General features: G+C 36.6%; 1 protein-coding gene across 1 annotated transcript in view; it reads right to left on the bottom strand.

Annotated features, from left to right (window-relative positions):
* Positions 1-6,916, bottom strand: part of acvr2ba (activin A receptor type 2Ba) — a 59,848-nt gene extending 52,932 nt beyond the window's left edge. Inside the window, exon 1 of the mRNA XM_088642954.1 lies at positions 6,447-6,916. Within this exon, the coding sequence (XP_088499080.1) occupies positions 6,447-6,498 (52 nt within the window). The 5' untranslated portion in view covers positions 6,499-6,916. The remainder of the gene's footprint in view (positions 1-6,446) is intronic.
* Positions 6,917-15,911: the final 8,995 nt, after the last annotated feature.

The following is a 15,911-nucleotide window of genomic DNA, read 5'->3' as shown; positions in this document are numbered from 1 at the left end:
ACATAATATTTTGTTCTGTTCCACATAACATCTTGACTATGTCAACTTCAAGTGGACATTTTACAAGCTATCCTCACGACAATTTATTGCATTGTATGCCGATTACTTTAAACTAGGAGCTGCTGTACACCACAGGAGCTTCACAGTAAAAGCTACATGGTTGGAGATTGGAGATCAAAGTTGGTATCTACCAACCTCAGTTGGTACCAGTAACTACCTCAGTAACTTAAAGTGATGTTATGATACCTGAAGGAATTACCCACCCCTAAGTCCATGTATGTCAGAGGCTCAATACCAATGTCCTAATGAGTTTGTGTGCAGTACAGTAGCTGGGGTCACCCAACCACCTATGTCACTGTATAAACACCAACATCTTCCTTGTCTCTCTAAGGATGTGACTCAGACAAGGGCTTCCAGAAAGAGGTAAAGATCATGTTAAATTTTCTTCTCACCTACAAGTCAGTCCATGCACTTTACACCGGAACAGTAAAATAGCCTGGAAAAGAGATTGATTTTTCTAAGGCATGGGGAAATGGTGTCCAGATAAAATTTCAGCAAGGCTGTACATTTCTTAAGGATATATATCGACAACTACAAATTCTAATTCTGGGTATCTTAGGATAAGTGCTGTAACAATCCTGAGGATTAGGTTACAGGTTCAAAGGACTTTGCAGAAATGCTGCAAGTCCAATAGGCATCCATGCCAAAGTCGACACAGCAGTATGCATTGATTACCAAAACAACTTTTCAAGATGTTAAAAGGTAAATTGAGAGCATATCTGTAAAATATCAGTGAACAATCCATGTGCTCACCCATTAGCTCTTGTCAATCTAGTCTGTCCATCTTAACAATAATGCTTCAGTTGGCAATTACAGTTTATCCCAGATATAAGTGCTCATCTCACATTCTCTCAAACTTGCTAGTCTGTCCAAGGGGGTTAATGGTTTACCAACACCAGCATCACAAATACTTTTCTTCTTATTTTATGACTTTTAGAAGTCTATTTCCAAGCATGGCATAGAAAGCTTTAATATGAATGATTAACTGCTCCATTAGAAAACTCTGGCACTGTTTTAACAATTAATCGTAAATTTTCCTGACTGGGTGTGGTCACGGTCATTTGCATTACTGAGCACAAGTCCAGTTACTGTAAAACCGATCCAAAAATCCATTGTGATATTTAATGTGCTGTGAGGCAAGAAACCTTTGCTACAGTTGGAATCATGTATTTCTGGGCTGTTTGTTCACAAATGATTTAGACATTTTTCAGCAATTTCAAATGGCAAGAAATTGTTTTGCTCGGTTTTAAATGTTTTTCCATGATTATGTCACTGAAGTGCTGAACCATGTGTTCAGGAGAGAAAGATACAAGATAACAAAATTGTTTGTTCAAGCTTGCCCATTTGACAAATCTGATTTGATCTCAAAACCTCCCCCCCTACATCACAAACTCGACAATCAGCATGGAAACAGCACAAATAAAGCCATTACTTCTAAAAAATTGTGGAGTAGTAGGTAGAACTTTTTATGTGGGTTACCTGTAATAAGACTGTGAATCACAAAGACCAACTAAAAATAGGAACCATTTTATTCCGTAACTTTTCTCCACTGTAGCCCAAGGCAGTCCCAAAGCTATAAGCTTGTGTACTAATATTTGAGCTGAATATATTGTTCGTTCAGTCTTAGTAAATCCCATGAGTCCTTGTCCATATTCCCAGGTAGAATTCTTTGTAGTTTTAAGGGAAATTATATAAGAGTATAAGCAATGAGTACAGTCACATTGCACTGATTTGTTTTTATTATGGTATCACTGCAATGACAGCTTTTATCATCTTCAGAAATAAAATGTGGAAACAATCTATACCAGAAGGTTTGTAGCAATTTTAGCAATAGCAATGCAGATGACTAGATATTACTACACACACACATTGGGAGCACATTATGCTGTGGCAGGAAGAGGTTATAAAATATGCAAATAATAGATAAAATTAGAGAAGTGCTTATTGGTTACATCTTTGTGGTTTTTAATATGCACACATGAACAAACACCTGAAACCACAGACGCACTTCTGCATTAGAGAGGAAGAAAGAGGGAGAAAGAAAAAGGCTGAATCACATTAACATGGAGGTGGGTCAACTGTAATTTGATATTTCCACCGTGGGAGCAAAACAGAGTCCTATACCAGCAGTACTAGTGAAACTAGCAATGTAGCATTGTATGCCTCTTTCAGTCTGAGATTGTCAAGGCCTTCAAATTAACTAACGCAATCAATCATCTTTCTTCCCTCCCAGTGGGAAATGATGCACAATCACCTCTAGTCAAACACAAAAAAAACCCCACAGAGGTCATTTTTAACCTACATGTCAAAACTTAAAGTTTAGCCAAGCCACAAACGGAACACTATCAATATTACTACAGGCTGCTGCAAATCACAAGCGGTATCAATCACATTTTTCACTTCACGAGTGGATAAACATTTAGTTACTGGCTTTACCCGTTATAAAACACTTTAAAAACACAACGTAAAATGTAAGAGTTCTACAAAACGATAGATTTTAAGACGAGCCATAAGAAGAGTCTATTGTATCTCCAACACAGGTACAAACTCAAGATTATGGTTTAAACAATAGCTGTAAATAGTAAAACCATAACATCGGACGCAACGATTCCCGTCCCCTAAGGATTTACATTTAGGGAATATGTAACATTATTTGAAACAATGAAGTATAAGTTCTCAAATTAAAGAGAGGTTGTTGTTTCAATATTTTTACAAAATAATATTAGCTTTGGTGCTTCGTTGAAACTCATTAAAATGCATACTCCTCAACTTTTTTTCTTTTTATAACATGTAAGACTATTAAATATGATCATTTTCATAGCAAATTTGTAAAGTTTTATCAAAGCAGACATTTTCACAGTCCATTGTGAATTGTCAATCTTTATACATCCTTTCGATATGGACGAGGTGGATAGAGAATAAAAGCTCAATTCTACCATAATCAAAAATATTAGCAACACCACCTTTGTTCTCTTAGAGAAAAAAAAATAGTGCCTGCCGCTTTAAATCCTGGCTCTTGCTGGAGTGTGCCCATCCCCCCATTTCCCCAATGTTTATCGCTACCCTCCATCAAACCAAAATACTACAAAGCAAATACACTGCAACAAACTAACCCCAGCATTTCTCTATTTTATCAGCTTGGTTAAAATAATCAGGTTATGATAAAGTGATCAGATTTTACAACATTCAAACATGGTACCACCATAACCTTTTTTCTCCTCTTTCTAATAACCATGTGGCCAAAACCTTTGAAAATTTGCAACTGAACAGAGCGCCCAGTAGACATGGTATAGATACGCTGTTAATACTGATCCAGCAGTCATGTGATAAGAGGTCTATTACAACATCATCCCACCCCACCCCCTCAATCCCTCACACACAAACAGAAGCCACACACCCAACAATACTGAAGAGCGAGCACGGATTCACTGAGACAGCAGAGTTCAAAACCTACAGCATTCCTTTTTGTGTTCAGTTATCGACAATAAAACCACGATAAGGGTGTAGGTGCTACTTTATCGCCACACAGATTTGAATGAATACACATTACCAAGGAAGCGCTTTTATATGGAATCGCACATTTAAGAAGTAAGTCGTTTGGAGGTGCATCTCAAAACATCTGCATTTGAAAGAGAGGGAATCCTTTATCTTCTCCGTTTGAGTATTCCGGAATCACAAGTTAAATTATGATGGTTTAATCACTCAGATTATGTAAATTATAAAATGTCCCAAACACCAATGCAATACATGCACCAAGTAAAATGACAGATTATATGAACTTTTTTCCCCCAAAGATCACAAACTTCTGTAAATTTCAGCACTACATGCATTGATTGCATGTTCACAATTAATCACCACAGCTACTGTTCTAATAAATTAGACCTATCAGCTCATTTACTATTGTTTTTTTCTTAAATTAACGCGTTTATGTCTAAAAAACATTTTATGGACAAAAAAGCTCGAAGAAAGAAATACTAACTGCGATTACAAACGAACTTTTTGTGAAATAGAATATGCCATCTGGTTAAAAAAATACATAAAATCCTTCCATAGAGTAGTCTTTTAAAAAATGGTAATTCACTTAGCTCGTCATAAAGTAGCAATATGTTGATACAATGTTTTTTCGATAAAGACGGTCTTATATGCAATGTGTACAAACCCATTACAGTTACATTAACAACCGAGGAGTTTAATTTTAGTTTAACAAAATAGTAGCATTTTATTATTGTTGGAGCCCAAAAGCTCCAATACTCGACCTCGAGACCTATTTCATATTCCTACTCAAAGATGCACACAAAAACTGACCAGGCAATTGCTGTTTTAAGTCCTTCTAATAATCTAGAAACCTCTAATAACTTAAAGAAAATATACATATGCCACTTAAACATTGTTTTAAACTTCATGCTTTCATGGGAATCCTCCCAGATTTCTGTATCATCTTAAAAACTCAAATAAAAAAAGTGAAAATTACACAAATGTCATAGTTGTCAGTAAACATTCTTATCAACTTTTTCCAGAAGTAAATTTAGCAAAACTGCTTAAAGACGCCACAGAGCTCAAGCCAAAACGGCACAAAAATCCAAAACCTGACCTTAAAAAACAAAAAAGCCAGATGTAAAGCCAATAACAATAGTTCAGTTTAGGATAGTACAGGAAAAGCGAATTAGCAATGATCAAAATTAAACGTAAATTATGAACAATATTCCTTGATTAAAGTCCACGAACAGATCTAAAAACAAAGAGCAATAAGCACATTTTACTTGCTACGGTCATATTTTCTCTTGAGCGTTTACATAAACATTTATTACATTCAAAACGCAAACGATACAAGAGCCTTTGCGCATTCAACGCAGGACCTAACAAAGAAAAACAAAGCTAGCCCGAGCAATTTCACGTGCTCATTTTGTAAACATTTTGACTAAAAGGAAAATAAACGCAAATGCACGACTAAAGTCCGCTATACGAGTGTTAAAATAAATTGGAACAACCGTCTTTGTGATTCGTGCTTTAGTTCTCTTACGAAGCAAAATTGCGAAAACAGAGCTTAGTTCAATTGCCATTTAAATAAGGAAAAGACGTGATTTTATAAACAAAAAAAACAGACCTACATCGTTATTTAACAATTCGCCAAATTATGTGCATGTTACAGAACAGCGTCATTTTGATATTTTAGAAGGTGTTTTCATATTTACTTTCAATAAAGGGAGAAAGTAACACTTAATTCGAATTTAATTTCTTTACTATGAAAATACGCACAAAGGGTTGTTTTCACTCCCCCCCGGTACCCCTCCCCCAAACTCGTCAAAACAAGGAGGGAACCGCACAACAAAGCAGCCATGCAGGATCCAAAATTCAATTATCTGTTCATTTAAATCGAAATCAATGTTTATGGATGTAATTACTAACGAAACAGGTAATACGGAAATGCATGTTTCACCAAGATCAGTTAGCATGCAAGTTTGATATCGTGCCCGGAGAACAAAACATCCAGGCAGTATCGTGTGCTTGATTATACTACTAGTCGTGCAAATCTGGTTGGGGGACTAAAATGGTTCTATCAAAAATGCTGAAGCAATTACACACACATGCCAAGTTTCATCTCACTATTCTCGGTTATGTTGTGAAAGATGGATATTTGAGCTAAAACAGACTGCATTCGCCGAAGAGGGAACATCGTTATCTGTCGCACGTGGTAATTTAAAACGATGGGATTTAATAAATGCGAAGGAATCCGAAACCAGTGCGGTTGGTATTCTACAACTTTCAATTAGATCATTCCTATCGCAAACCAGCCCACATGACTACTGGGTAAAAACAAAGTCCACTCTTTCATTTTTAAAAGTGCACATCTCTACAGAAACATTTTTGCAGTAACCTAAGCAATGTTCATGAAATCGTCAATGTAAGGACTCGTCTAAACAACAAAAACAATGTGTTGCTACCTGAGCTACAAAAAATGTTAACAATAACGATTCAATGAGCAAGTAGTGGTCGGAGTAACATTTTCACAAATTGCTTGCAATTGTAACATTTTCGATTGTTACAGAGCCCTTTATAACGTAATACCATGAAGTGTACCTTTAACAACCCTGGATCATTCAAATTTGATACCCTGTTCAGTAACACCAAAAGTACACATAAAATAACGAATTAAAAAGTTCCTAAATGCGACGCTACTCATTAAAAGATAGAAATGACTAAAGGATTTGTACCACAATGACGAGTGAAAAATATTTTAAAACTGAATCCCACAGAAATCAAACTGCAAGGAAATTATTCTGCCACTTTCGGCCACCCCTTGAACAACGTCCTCGGCCAAATTCCTGTGGGTTTTACGATTATATCAAATTCATTAATCGCAATCAAATGAATAAACAAGTCCTTACCTGCACAAAAAGTTCCCCAAAGAAGCGCAAAAGTCAGCCAGGACGCAAACATATTCCTTTAATTTGAGAAAAGCGCACCAGATTTTCTCCGTTTAAAGCGCTTTTCCTTTCCGAACATTTAAAGAGCTGATCAGCACAACACAACGAGCCAAATGACCCAGGGCCCCAGATGTCCAAAGAACCAAGAGAGTTTGCGTTGCTTTTGTGTGTGGAGCCCAGTGGGAAAAATGTTCGGGTACGGATAATAAAAAACTTTAAAATATAGGCAAATCCATCGGGAGAAAATAATTTCCAGATATTAATGTCAATAATACAAAACAACTCTGCCTGCTGTATTGTAGTGTTTTTCCCCCCGTCTACCTTTCGCGCTACCCCCTTTTTTGCTTAAAAACACTGAATAGCCAGAGAGACTGGGCTAAATTGACATGCAAGAAACTGAACTGAGTCCAAAATGGCTTCTGAGAGGAGAAGAGAGTAAAGCAAAGCCAGTTGGGAAACCCGGATGTTTAAATACAAAGAGAGGAATGCAATCAAAGAGGCAGGGTAGGGGGGTGCAGTAATGTTGTTATTGGGCTTGCAGTGGCGATCTAGTAAGAGAGCCCGCAAGCCAAGTGGAACCACGGCGAGAAAGGAGGATAGTATTACAAACCGTTAGTAAGACATTCCCAGGAACTGTACGGTCGATTGAAAATATTAAGAACGCTGTTTTAATTATCAGTTTATGTATAGACTCTAGGAATCCACGGGAAAGCAATAAAGCACAGCCCAAAGCCTGTAAACAATTCCTGTGATATTGCATATAGTCTAGAATGCATACCATTATCTCTGCAAACACGTGAATACGAGATGAAATCGACAAGAAGATTTGTTTTAAAAAACAAGCTACTCCTGTATAGCATGTCACTCTGTGGCAACAATATCAGTTATGCTGAACTATGTTATGGTCATGGCCTGAAAGTTCAGAAATAAGTGTCATCGTTGTACATAAAATTGTACGTAGGCTAATTCTTACCCAGGAATTTTAGAATGAAAAGGGAATAGTGCATATACTCTATAGAATTAAGACCAGCCTTATCAGTAATAAAGGAAGTCGGTGGTTGTGATAACTTCAATGTACTGTAGCTTTCAGTTGTATTATAACTATCAGCAGTAGAAATACATTGTGTTAAAGTGTATGTAAAATCAACACCATTTAATATTAGTGTGGGAGAATACAGGAAGACGTAGGCAAAAAAACATGTATTAGCATCAGATAGTGATCGCTATTATATATTAAGCATGTTTTAATTTACACTAAGGGTTGTTAAAACCATTACAGCATCGTCAATTTTACATTGAAATTCACCTGACCTATTTCTGGGACTTTTTTTCCCCACATTTAGAGACGTTTAGATTTATAAAAAGAGATACAAAAGATGGAGGAAGTGCAATTGCTGTGTAAACATTTTGAGAGTTTTGCTGCAAACTAATTTACCCCGTTTAATATCCAATTTTTCAAGTTATTTTACGTTTAAAAAAGTGTACCAATACAAAAGTGTAAACAGACATTCACATAGACAAAAGAGGCATTAAAAACAATCAAGTATTTAAAATAGCTGTTGCATTTTTAATGCCTCTCAGTATATGTGAAAGTATTTCTCAGTATATGTGAAAGTATTAATGTATTAAAAACTCACTTTCTCTTTAAGGCCACATGGAGCTACCCCTTAAGAAGGTGACTTCTTCATTGCTCTCCAGTAATTGATTTGTGAGAAAGAGCTACTGAGTGTTTACACTGAAATAAAAGAGTTTTAAACCAGTTGAATGGAGGTAGCTTACTTTAAGGGAAATAAATGATTTAAGGCTGCGTAAATTTATGTAGGCATGTTAAAGATGGAGAAAAATGCCTCACACGTTCATACATTGTGTGATTAGATCAGGCTTTCAAGTAGCACAGATGTTTAGAGCACTATCTTTGCTCCTGTCTCGGTTTCTTCTTTCTGTTTCCTTCTTTCTTTCATCTGATTCCCTGGATTCACAGAAGGCAGTGAACAGCTTGAGAGTTTAGTTTTACTACAGAATTCTGCAGCAGCCACTGACACGCATTCTGAGGTCTCATAAGAACTTAAGAAAGGTTTAAAACTAGAGGAGACCACTCAGCCTATCGAGCCCATTTGGAATGGTAATTAGTAGTTAATTAATCCAAGGACCTCGTCCTAGGGATACACCGAGGACAGAAAGCCAGTCTATCTCAGAACAAACACAAAGACACATACCAGGTTCAGTTTTTAAAGAAGCCAATTAACCTACCAGGAAGTCTTTTGGACTGTGGGAGGAAATTGGAGCACACAGAGGAAACGCAGACAAACACAAGGAGAGCATACAAACTCCACTCAGATTGCAACCCCAGAACTTAACCCAAGTCCTCAGAGCTGCAAGGAAGCAATGCTAACCACTGTGCCACCATACTGCCCAATTGTACCAGTTAGTAGTACAAATGGAACAGTTCATAATATCATTCAGCGCAAATGCAAAACATTAGTACCAAGAGTGATGAATATGAGAGGGACTGGGCATTTTTGATGTTGGAATGCTGGAATGTTACAGCATTTGGTTGCAGATCATCTAAGTGTACATGCAGCAACCATTTGCTGTTAGTGCCAAGACAACTGGTGACAACTGGTTGTGTTAGTGGTAGTCCCTATTCTGGTACCTTACATACAGTATCACCGCAGGAAGACGTGAGAGGAACTTTTCTTTATCAGCATTGCAACCAGTTTCAATGAAGCAGAGACGCAACAGATGCTGTAATCTGAACCTAAAACATTCAAAATACAGACAGAATATTTTCTGCAGTACATCAAAGCCTTATGGTAGACTGTGTATTGTGGTGTCGTTGGCTTTATCATAGCCAATTCTTACCAATTAACACTGATTCGCCCAGCAGAAGCAGGCAGTTTAAGAAGCTGACGTCTGTCATTTAATTAGCCATTTTCTCCAGTTAAAGAAATTTGCATTAACACATGTTTTGTTAGAGGAGGAGTGATAGTGCAGGGTGCAACTAGTTCAGCTCAGGGTTTATCAGAATCTGCTATTCAGGGTAAACACAGCCCCAAGTGGGCAAAATCTTGCAATAGGTCTTCCACAAACTAATTAATGCAACCTTGCAGACAAAGACATCTTATTTTCTAATCCTATAATGCCAGCCTCCACTCAACTAGGGTTAAGCAAGCATTCCTTCATGCATACGATTTTCAAGTGTAGGATTGACCTTCAAGTTCACCTGATATGAGTGCAGCTGAACCTTTGTGGGATGTGTTGGGCCATCATATTCAACCATGATGCAGTATCTTCAGCCTTAGGCCATTGCAGGAATTTCTGCAGGATGTACAGTTCTCTCAAAAGTCTGTTTAAGATGTGGCTTATGGCTTATGGCTTGTTTCAGGGCTCCAGGTGGTCACACCTGTTACTTGGCATCTGTGATCCCCGCCAAAGCCTGGCCATATAAGTGTGGAATGTGTTTCATCAGGTTTTTGCAGTGATAAACAAAGCAATGAATTTACCATATGCATCTTCTGTCACAGGGACATATTTTAGTGTGATAAAAGTATTTCAACCATGGAAATGTGTTTTACGTCACTCTGTACATTTAATGTGCCTTCAAGAACGTACACCCTTTGTTTCTTAAATATATGTATCACAAAAGATAAAATTGTTTCTTTAAAGTTCAATTAAATTAAATCAATATGAAACTCATTCTTAAGTGTGTTTTGTTGAAAGAAAAGTATTACTGAATTTTAGCCTTCTTGATACACAGTCCCATTATTTGCAAATCTGTATCTTAATTTCATGGTCTTAACACATAACTTTTTGTTAGCTTTGAAGCTGTTACATTAAAAGCTTTATGGAAAAGGTGCATTTATAATTTGTGCTTTGAAACAAGGTATTGTGTGTCCACCAATAAAATGTACATCATTAGCAATATGGCATAAAGGTATAACTTCATACTTAAATGAACACTTTATGGTGCAAAACATAAAGTATATTATTGCTTTTGGGACCACAATTCAAAAAGAAATTTTTAAAATGTATATCATTTTTATTTTTTCTGATTTTTTTTCAGTGCTGCACTAAAAATATTTTAAGTACAGTTTTCACACCCTTTGTGAAGTGTGAACTGTATGTGTGCCTTTACAGTAATAATGATATCAATAACGAGATGGTGAAACAATACCAACATATTTGCTCAAATATAATTCTGTTTATGAAGGTAACAAAACTTTTGACCCTAAAATGTGTTTTATACAAGTAGTGCATAAACTCTACCACAATTATAAACCAAAGCAAAAAATCTATGATTAAAATGAATTAACGTCAGTGAACCTCGTTGTATATGTTTTTTACTTCAGAAAAGCACTATATATATATTTTTCAAAATCAAACTTTTACAAAATAAAAATGTCCTTTAGAGGCAGATACCAAATAACATCAAATATGTTCATAAAATCTTATCAATATGTGAAGAATTACAGGGAGCAGGAGGCCTTTGGCCTGTCTTATTCTTCTGATTGCTAAAAACTAAAAGATCTAAGAATCTGGTCTAACTGCATCTTGATGTATGATGACTAAATACAGTAGCTTGTTAAAGACTGACAACTCTTTGTGAAAAGAAGTGCTTCATATTTATACTTTGTCACTCAATACCTTTCAAGATTCTGAATAGTTATGTTAAGTCACCTTGTAACTTCATTTTTCTGTAGCCTGAAGACATTCAATTGCTTCAACCTGTCTATGCATAACTTTTTTAGACTTTAAATTATTGTGACCACTCCTCTAGAAACTCTTCTTTGGGCAATACTGTCATCTTTGTTGTATAGTAACCGAAAACATGCACTTTACATTGTGAAAACTTACTATAACTTCCATTGGTTTGCATTATGCACTTTGCACTATATACCCTAGATCTTGAGCCAAAATATACCCTTAAAGCCTAGTAACCCTAGTAGAAGTAATTGTTTTATATCCTATCTGATACTAATTACTTGTATTCTTTTTACTCTCTGCATACATTGATTTTTAAAACATATTGATTTTTTATTTTTTTGCAACTTTTACATGGTTTGCAGTCACCCTGTTTTTCTTTAAACATTAAAAAGCTTACTAGCAATTGCACTGTCAAGATTATGTAAGTTACTGTAGGAACAGCAAGACTATCCTTTAAATGTAGGTTACAGCTAAAGATTCTTGTTGATTCTAATGTCTTCAAAACTTTATAAGTAATGAAGACTTACTGGTCTTTAGGTGACTGGCTAAGATTTTACCCTCTTTTAGTGGATGGGTGTTAGATGTGCAATTCTCTATCTGTATATACAACTGTTAAAAGAGTCATGATTAATTGACTATGAATAATATCTCATTTCTGAGGTGATTTGCTTATGTAGTCCTCGACACTGCAACATCCACCTTTGGTAATACTAAGATTAATCAAAACTGAACTGTTCACTTATTTCATTTTTAGGCATGTTGTCAATCACTCCATTAATGAACACATATTACCATTTTCTTTCTTAGTCTATGGGTTCTGCCTTATATCTGCTTAATATTTTACATCAGTTTTACATCAGATCAGTGCTTTCTCAAAATGACAATACAGACAACATAGTCAAAACTGTACATGCATATATAATATATATAATAAAACACGTTGTGAAGATTAAATAATTTTGTATCATTTGAAGTCTTGTTTAAGAATAATAATGGAAATATTCTGAATCATTTTTGATTGAGTAATAATGTAGACAGATTTTACCACATGTGAGATTCACATAAACAAGGCTTAAGAATTTGTCACCTTGGGAATCATTTCACTTTTCATGCACAATGAATGTTGCCATTTGAGATGTTACTGATCTATTAACTTTAGAGAATGAATCTAATTTTTTTTTAAGTTAAACAAGTTACGTGCTAATTGGAATATTACTTTTGTTGTCATTACTGGTATTCTACCCTCCAGTTTATGGAGGAATAAATCAAACTTAAAACTACATTGCATGTATGCATTTTTTGCTATCTCTTCAATATAATGATATGATATTCTTTTGTAATAATAACATGTTACACCATGTGGTCATTCATATTTAATTACTTGGAAACAGGATTTCCTTCCTAGTGTAATTGCTTCATTATTTAATTTCATTAGTAAATGAAAGTCCATCATGTTATCTGATGTACTTCTGTTGCAGTAAGATCAAAGGTCACAGGTTCACAAAAAAGCAACAATAACTTTTACATTTCATGACATAACTTTGGTAAGAGGACCTAGGAAAGATGCTCATGCTTTTTCTTTTAGATTCTATATTAACTGACTGTTAACTTATATTGAAAAACAATGGTAAACCTTGAAAAAGTAGAATATTAAAACTGTAAAAAAAGTCAATTTACTTTGGCAACTGAAAACTTTAACAACTTTTACAACTTTTACAGACCCTAGACCCCTAGGGTCTTTATCTTATTTTTAATACCATGGTCTTAAATCACACAGGGAAGCACATACTTAAATAGTATAGTACGAAATGGTAATCATAAAAGAAAATGATAACCTTGGCTTCAGATTATCATATTTAATTTCCTACTAGGCGAAGTGTAGGATTTACAGCTTTACAAAGAGAATATTAAGCGATTTCAGTGCTACAATGTCACAGTGTAAAATGGTTAACTGTAATTGGATTTTTCATGAGTGTGGTCACAAAAAAGTGTCTGTTTATTATAGAAAAAAGTGTTTATTTGATTTTTTATTGTCAATCGAAAATGCGTTAAAATTGTCTGTTTCTCAAGCACTAAAAGAAAACTCATCCACTTTCCCAGGTTTGCATTAAATCAGGAACTGATTGTCAATACTTATGTTCACATCCTGCAAACCAGCCTGATCTTTTGATGTGATGTACATAAGTGCCATCTTTTTCTGAACTGTAGAAGCTTTGAGAATGGTTCCCAGCCAAGACTGTTAACTTTGATCAGTAAAGCTTCACAATGTCTGCCTAAAATCATTAATTATATTCATAGCCATATCTCTGAGAGCCATGCTACTTCGAGTTTTCTGCTGTGTTCTGTGTTCTGAAAATACTGGATTTCTCACCACGTTTATACTTCCGCACTCCATTTGTGAAAAAGAAGCTTGTGTGAAGAAAGAAGCTTATTCAGTGAAGCTTGTGTGAGATGTTTAAATATTTAAGCAATATTTTCTGCCAAAGGCTCCTTGACGAACAACATCATTATCATCATAATCCCTTGCATTTGTTATAGGCATTCCATTCCAAAGGATCCAGGGGCCCTTTTTAAACCCACCTCATTCACCACTATGGTGCAGCAGCCACCCGGGTGATGTGAGGCAGAGACTGTGACATAGAGGCACAGAGGCTCAGAGACTGCGCCTGTAGCTTCACTTCCCAGCAGATCTGGTGGAGAAGTGAGAAGAGACTTCACCAATTGAATTAAGGAGGAAGTTTAAGTAGGCCAACAGACTGAGCAAACCTGAGTGGAATTTAGCCAGGGCACAAAGGCTGATACCCTCGCTTATTCAGTTTCAGGGTATCTATAATATACAAGTAGGACCTTGGTACAGTAAGTTATCATATTAGACTTCCAGACAGTGATAAGGTCATATTTCAACTTGTTTTGCATATGCCACATTCCTCTTCTTTATTACAGAGTGAATCTGTCAGTTCCTTAAGTTTCAAGGAAAAGTAAAATTCAGGCATATTAATATAATATTAATTAATATTGTACACTGAGCTGCAAATAAGAGCTTTATAAAGGATTGTCTTAGCAATTGGAGGTTGATGGCAATCACAACACTCCATGCAGTGCAGAATGTCTGTAAACAGCTGAGAATATGCTAATAAATGGCTAGAGCATTATTTGATTAGTCCTCCCAAGATTGAAGTGCTGCATAATTTTAGATTTTTAATATAGTTATTATAATTAGATATCATTTAGAAATATGAATCGGTACTCCTCCTGCCTCGAGACCATTACTTATTTATATTTTAAATGATCTAAAATGTTTTTCTGAACTGAGAAGTAAATTCATTTTTCTCATCTATGTAGAATGGCCAGTGCCGATTTCACAGCGTAGCTGCAGCCCTCACATGAGCAAATTGGAATGAAAGTAGATGAGATGCTGCCAATCTCCCACCTTAACTAGATCCTCTTTACACTGGGTGAATCTGTTAAGTGGAAGGTGCCAAACTACTGAGGCCTGAAATGTCACTGCATGCATGTTCAGGGCTTGTGGATGGAGCATTATTGTGCCAGGAGGCAAACCAATCATAGTCAGTTTTCTTAATCTAACTCAGAAAGAGTAAATCACAATCCTCGTAGGCCCAGCACAAACTCAGCAGCTCATAAATGACTAGACTTGAACCAGCAATGTGCTCAGATGCACTGTATGCATGCATTTTGTTTTCTACAGCTTAAGGCAGCTTCATCACAAGAGGCTTCTGGAATCTACATGTACAGGTTGGTAGAGCAGCCAATATGTTTAGTAATATGACACTGAAAAATTAACCACATGTTTTGAGGTAATATTTCCTAAGTTAAAGATATTTACTCAATGAGTAAATTGTAGAACAGGCAAGCAGCATGATGGCACAACGGTCCCTGGATTCAATTCCTGGGGTGCTATCTGCATGAATATCTCTCCACGTTTACATAGGTTTCCTTCAGGTGTTCCCGTTTTCTTCCACAGTCCAAAGCCATATTACTAGATGAACTGCCTTCTGGGAAAACTGGCCCTGGTGAGAATGTGGGCATGACTGTATGTGCCCTGTGATGGACTGGCTTTCCATCCGTGGTGCAGGGTGAATCCTGCCTTGGGCCCATTGATTGCCATAATATGCCCTGTCCCCGCCTTCCACCACGTATCAGATTAAGCAGTTAGAAAATGGACTGATGGATGTACAAAAGGCCAATGTTGAAGAACTTTTGCTTTAAAGTAAACATTGTGATTACCACCTTGAAGCCAGATATGCTGGTCGTGGAGATCACCAGATACATTTTCTTACTGGAGCTCACTGTTCTTTGGGAAGATCGCTTGGAGAAGGCCTTTGACAGGAAGCTCACCAAGTGCGAGCGACTACTCAGTGATTGTGGCAGCAGGGGTGGGACAGCAAGGTGCATGCCGGTCAAGGTCAGGTGCAGAGGTTTTGCGGCTCGATCTATTTGAGACGGTCAGTGCACTGGGCATTGTGGGGGAGAGGAGGAGATGAGCCATCTGCAAAACAACCAGAGCAGCAGAAAGAGCCTCAGTTCATGGGGTTTAGTGCCACCTAGACACAAGCTGAAGTCTGATCAGCCGCAGCTGGGTTATTTGGTGGAGGGTGTATGATGTTGAAAGACCTGAAACTCCCAATGACCCCAGGAACATCACTGATGATGTGTCTAGGAGCATCAGTAGATATATTAATTCAGAAGGCAGAATTCCAGATC

Source organism: Lepisosteus platostomus, chromosome 8, assembly GCF_059453375.1.
Source record: "Lepisosteus platostomus isolate fLepPlt1 chromosome 8, fLepPlt1.hap1, whole genome shotgun sequence".
Lineage (NCBI taxonomy): Eukaryota > Metazoa > Chordata > Actinopteri > Semionotiformes > Lepisosteidae > Lepisosteus > Lepisosteus platostomus.
Note: the sequence above shows the minus strand (reverse complement) of the source record. Positions and strands in the feature narration are given on the sequence as shown.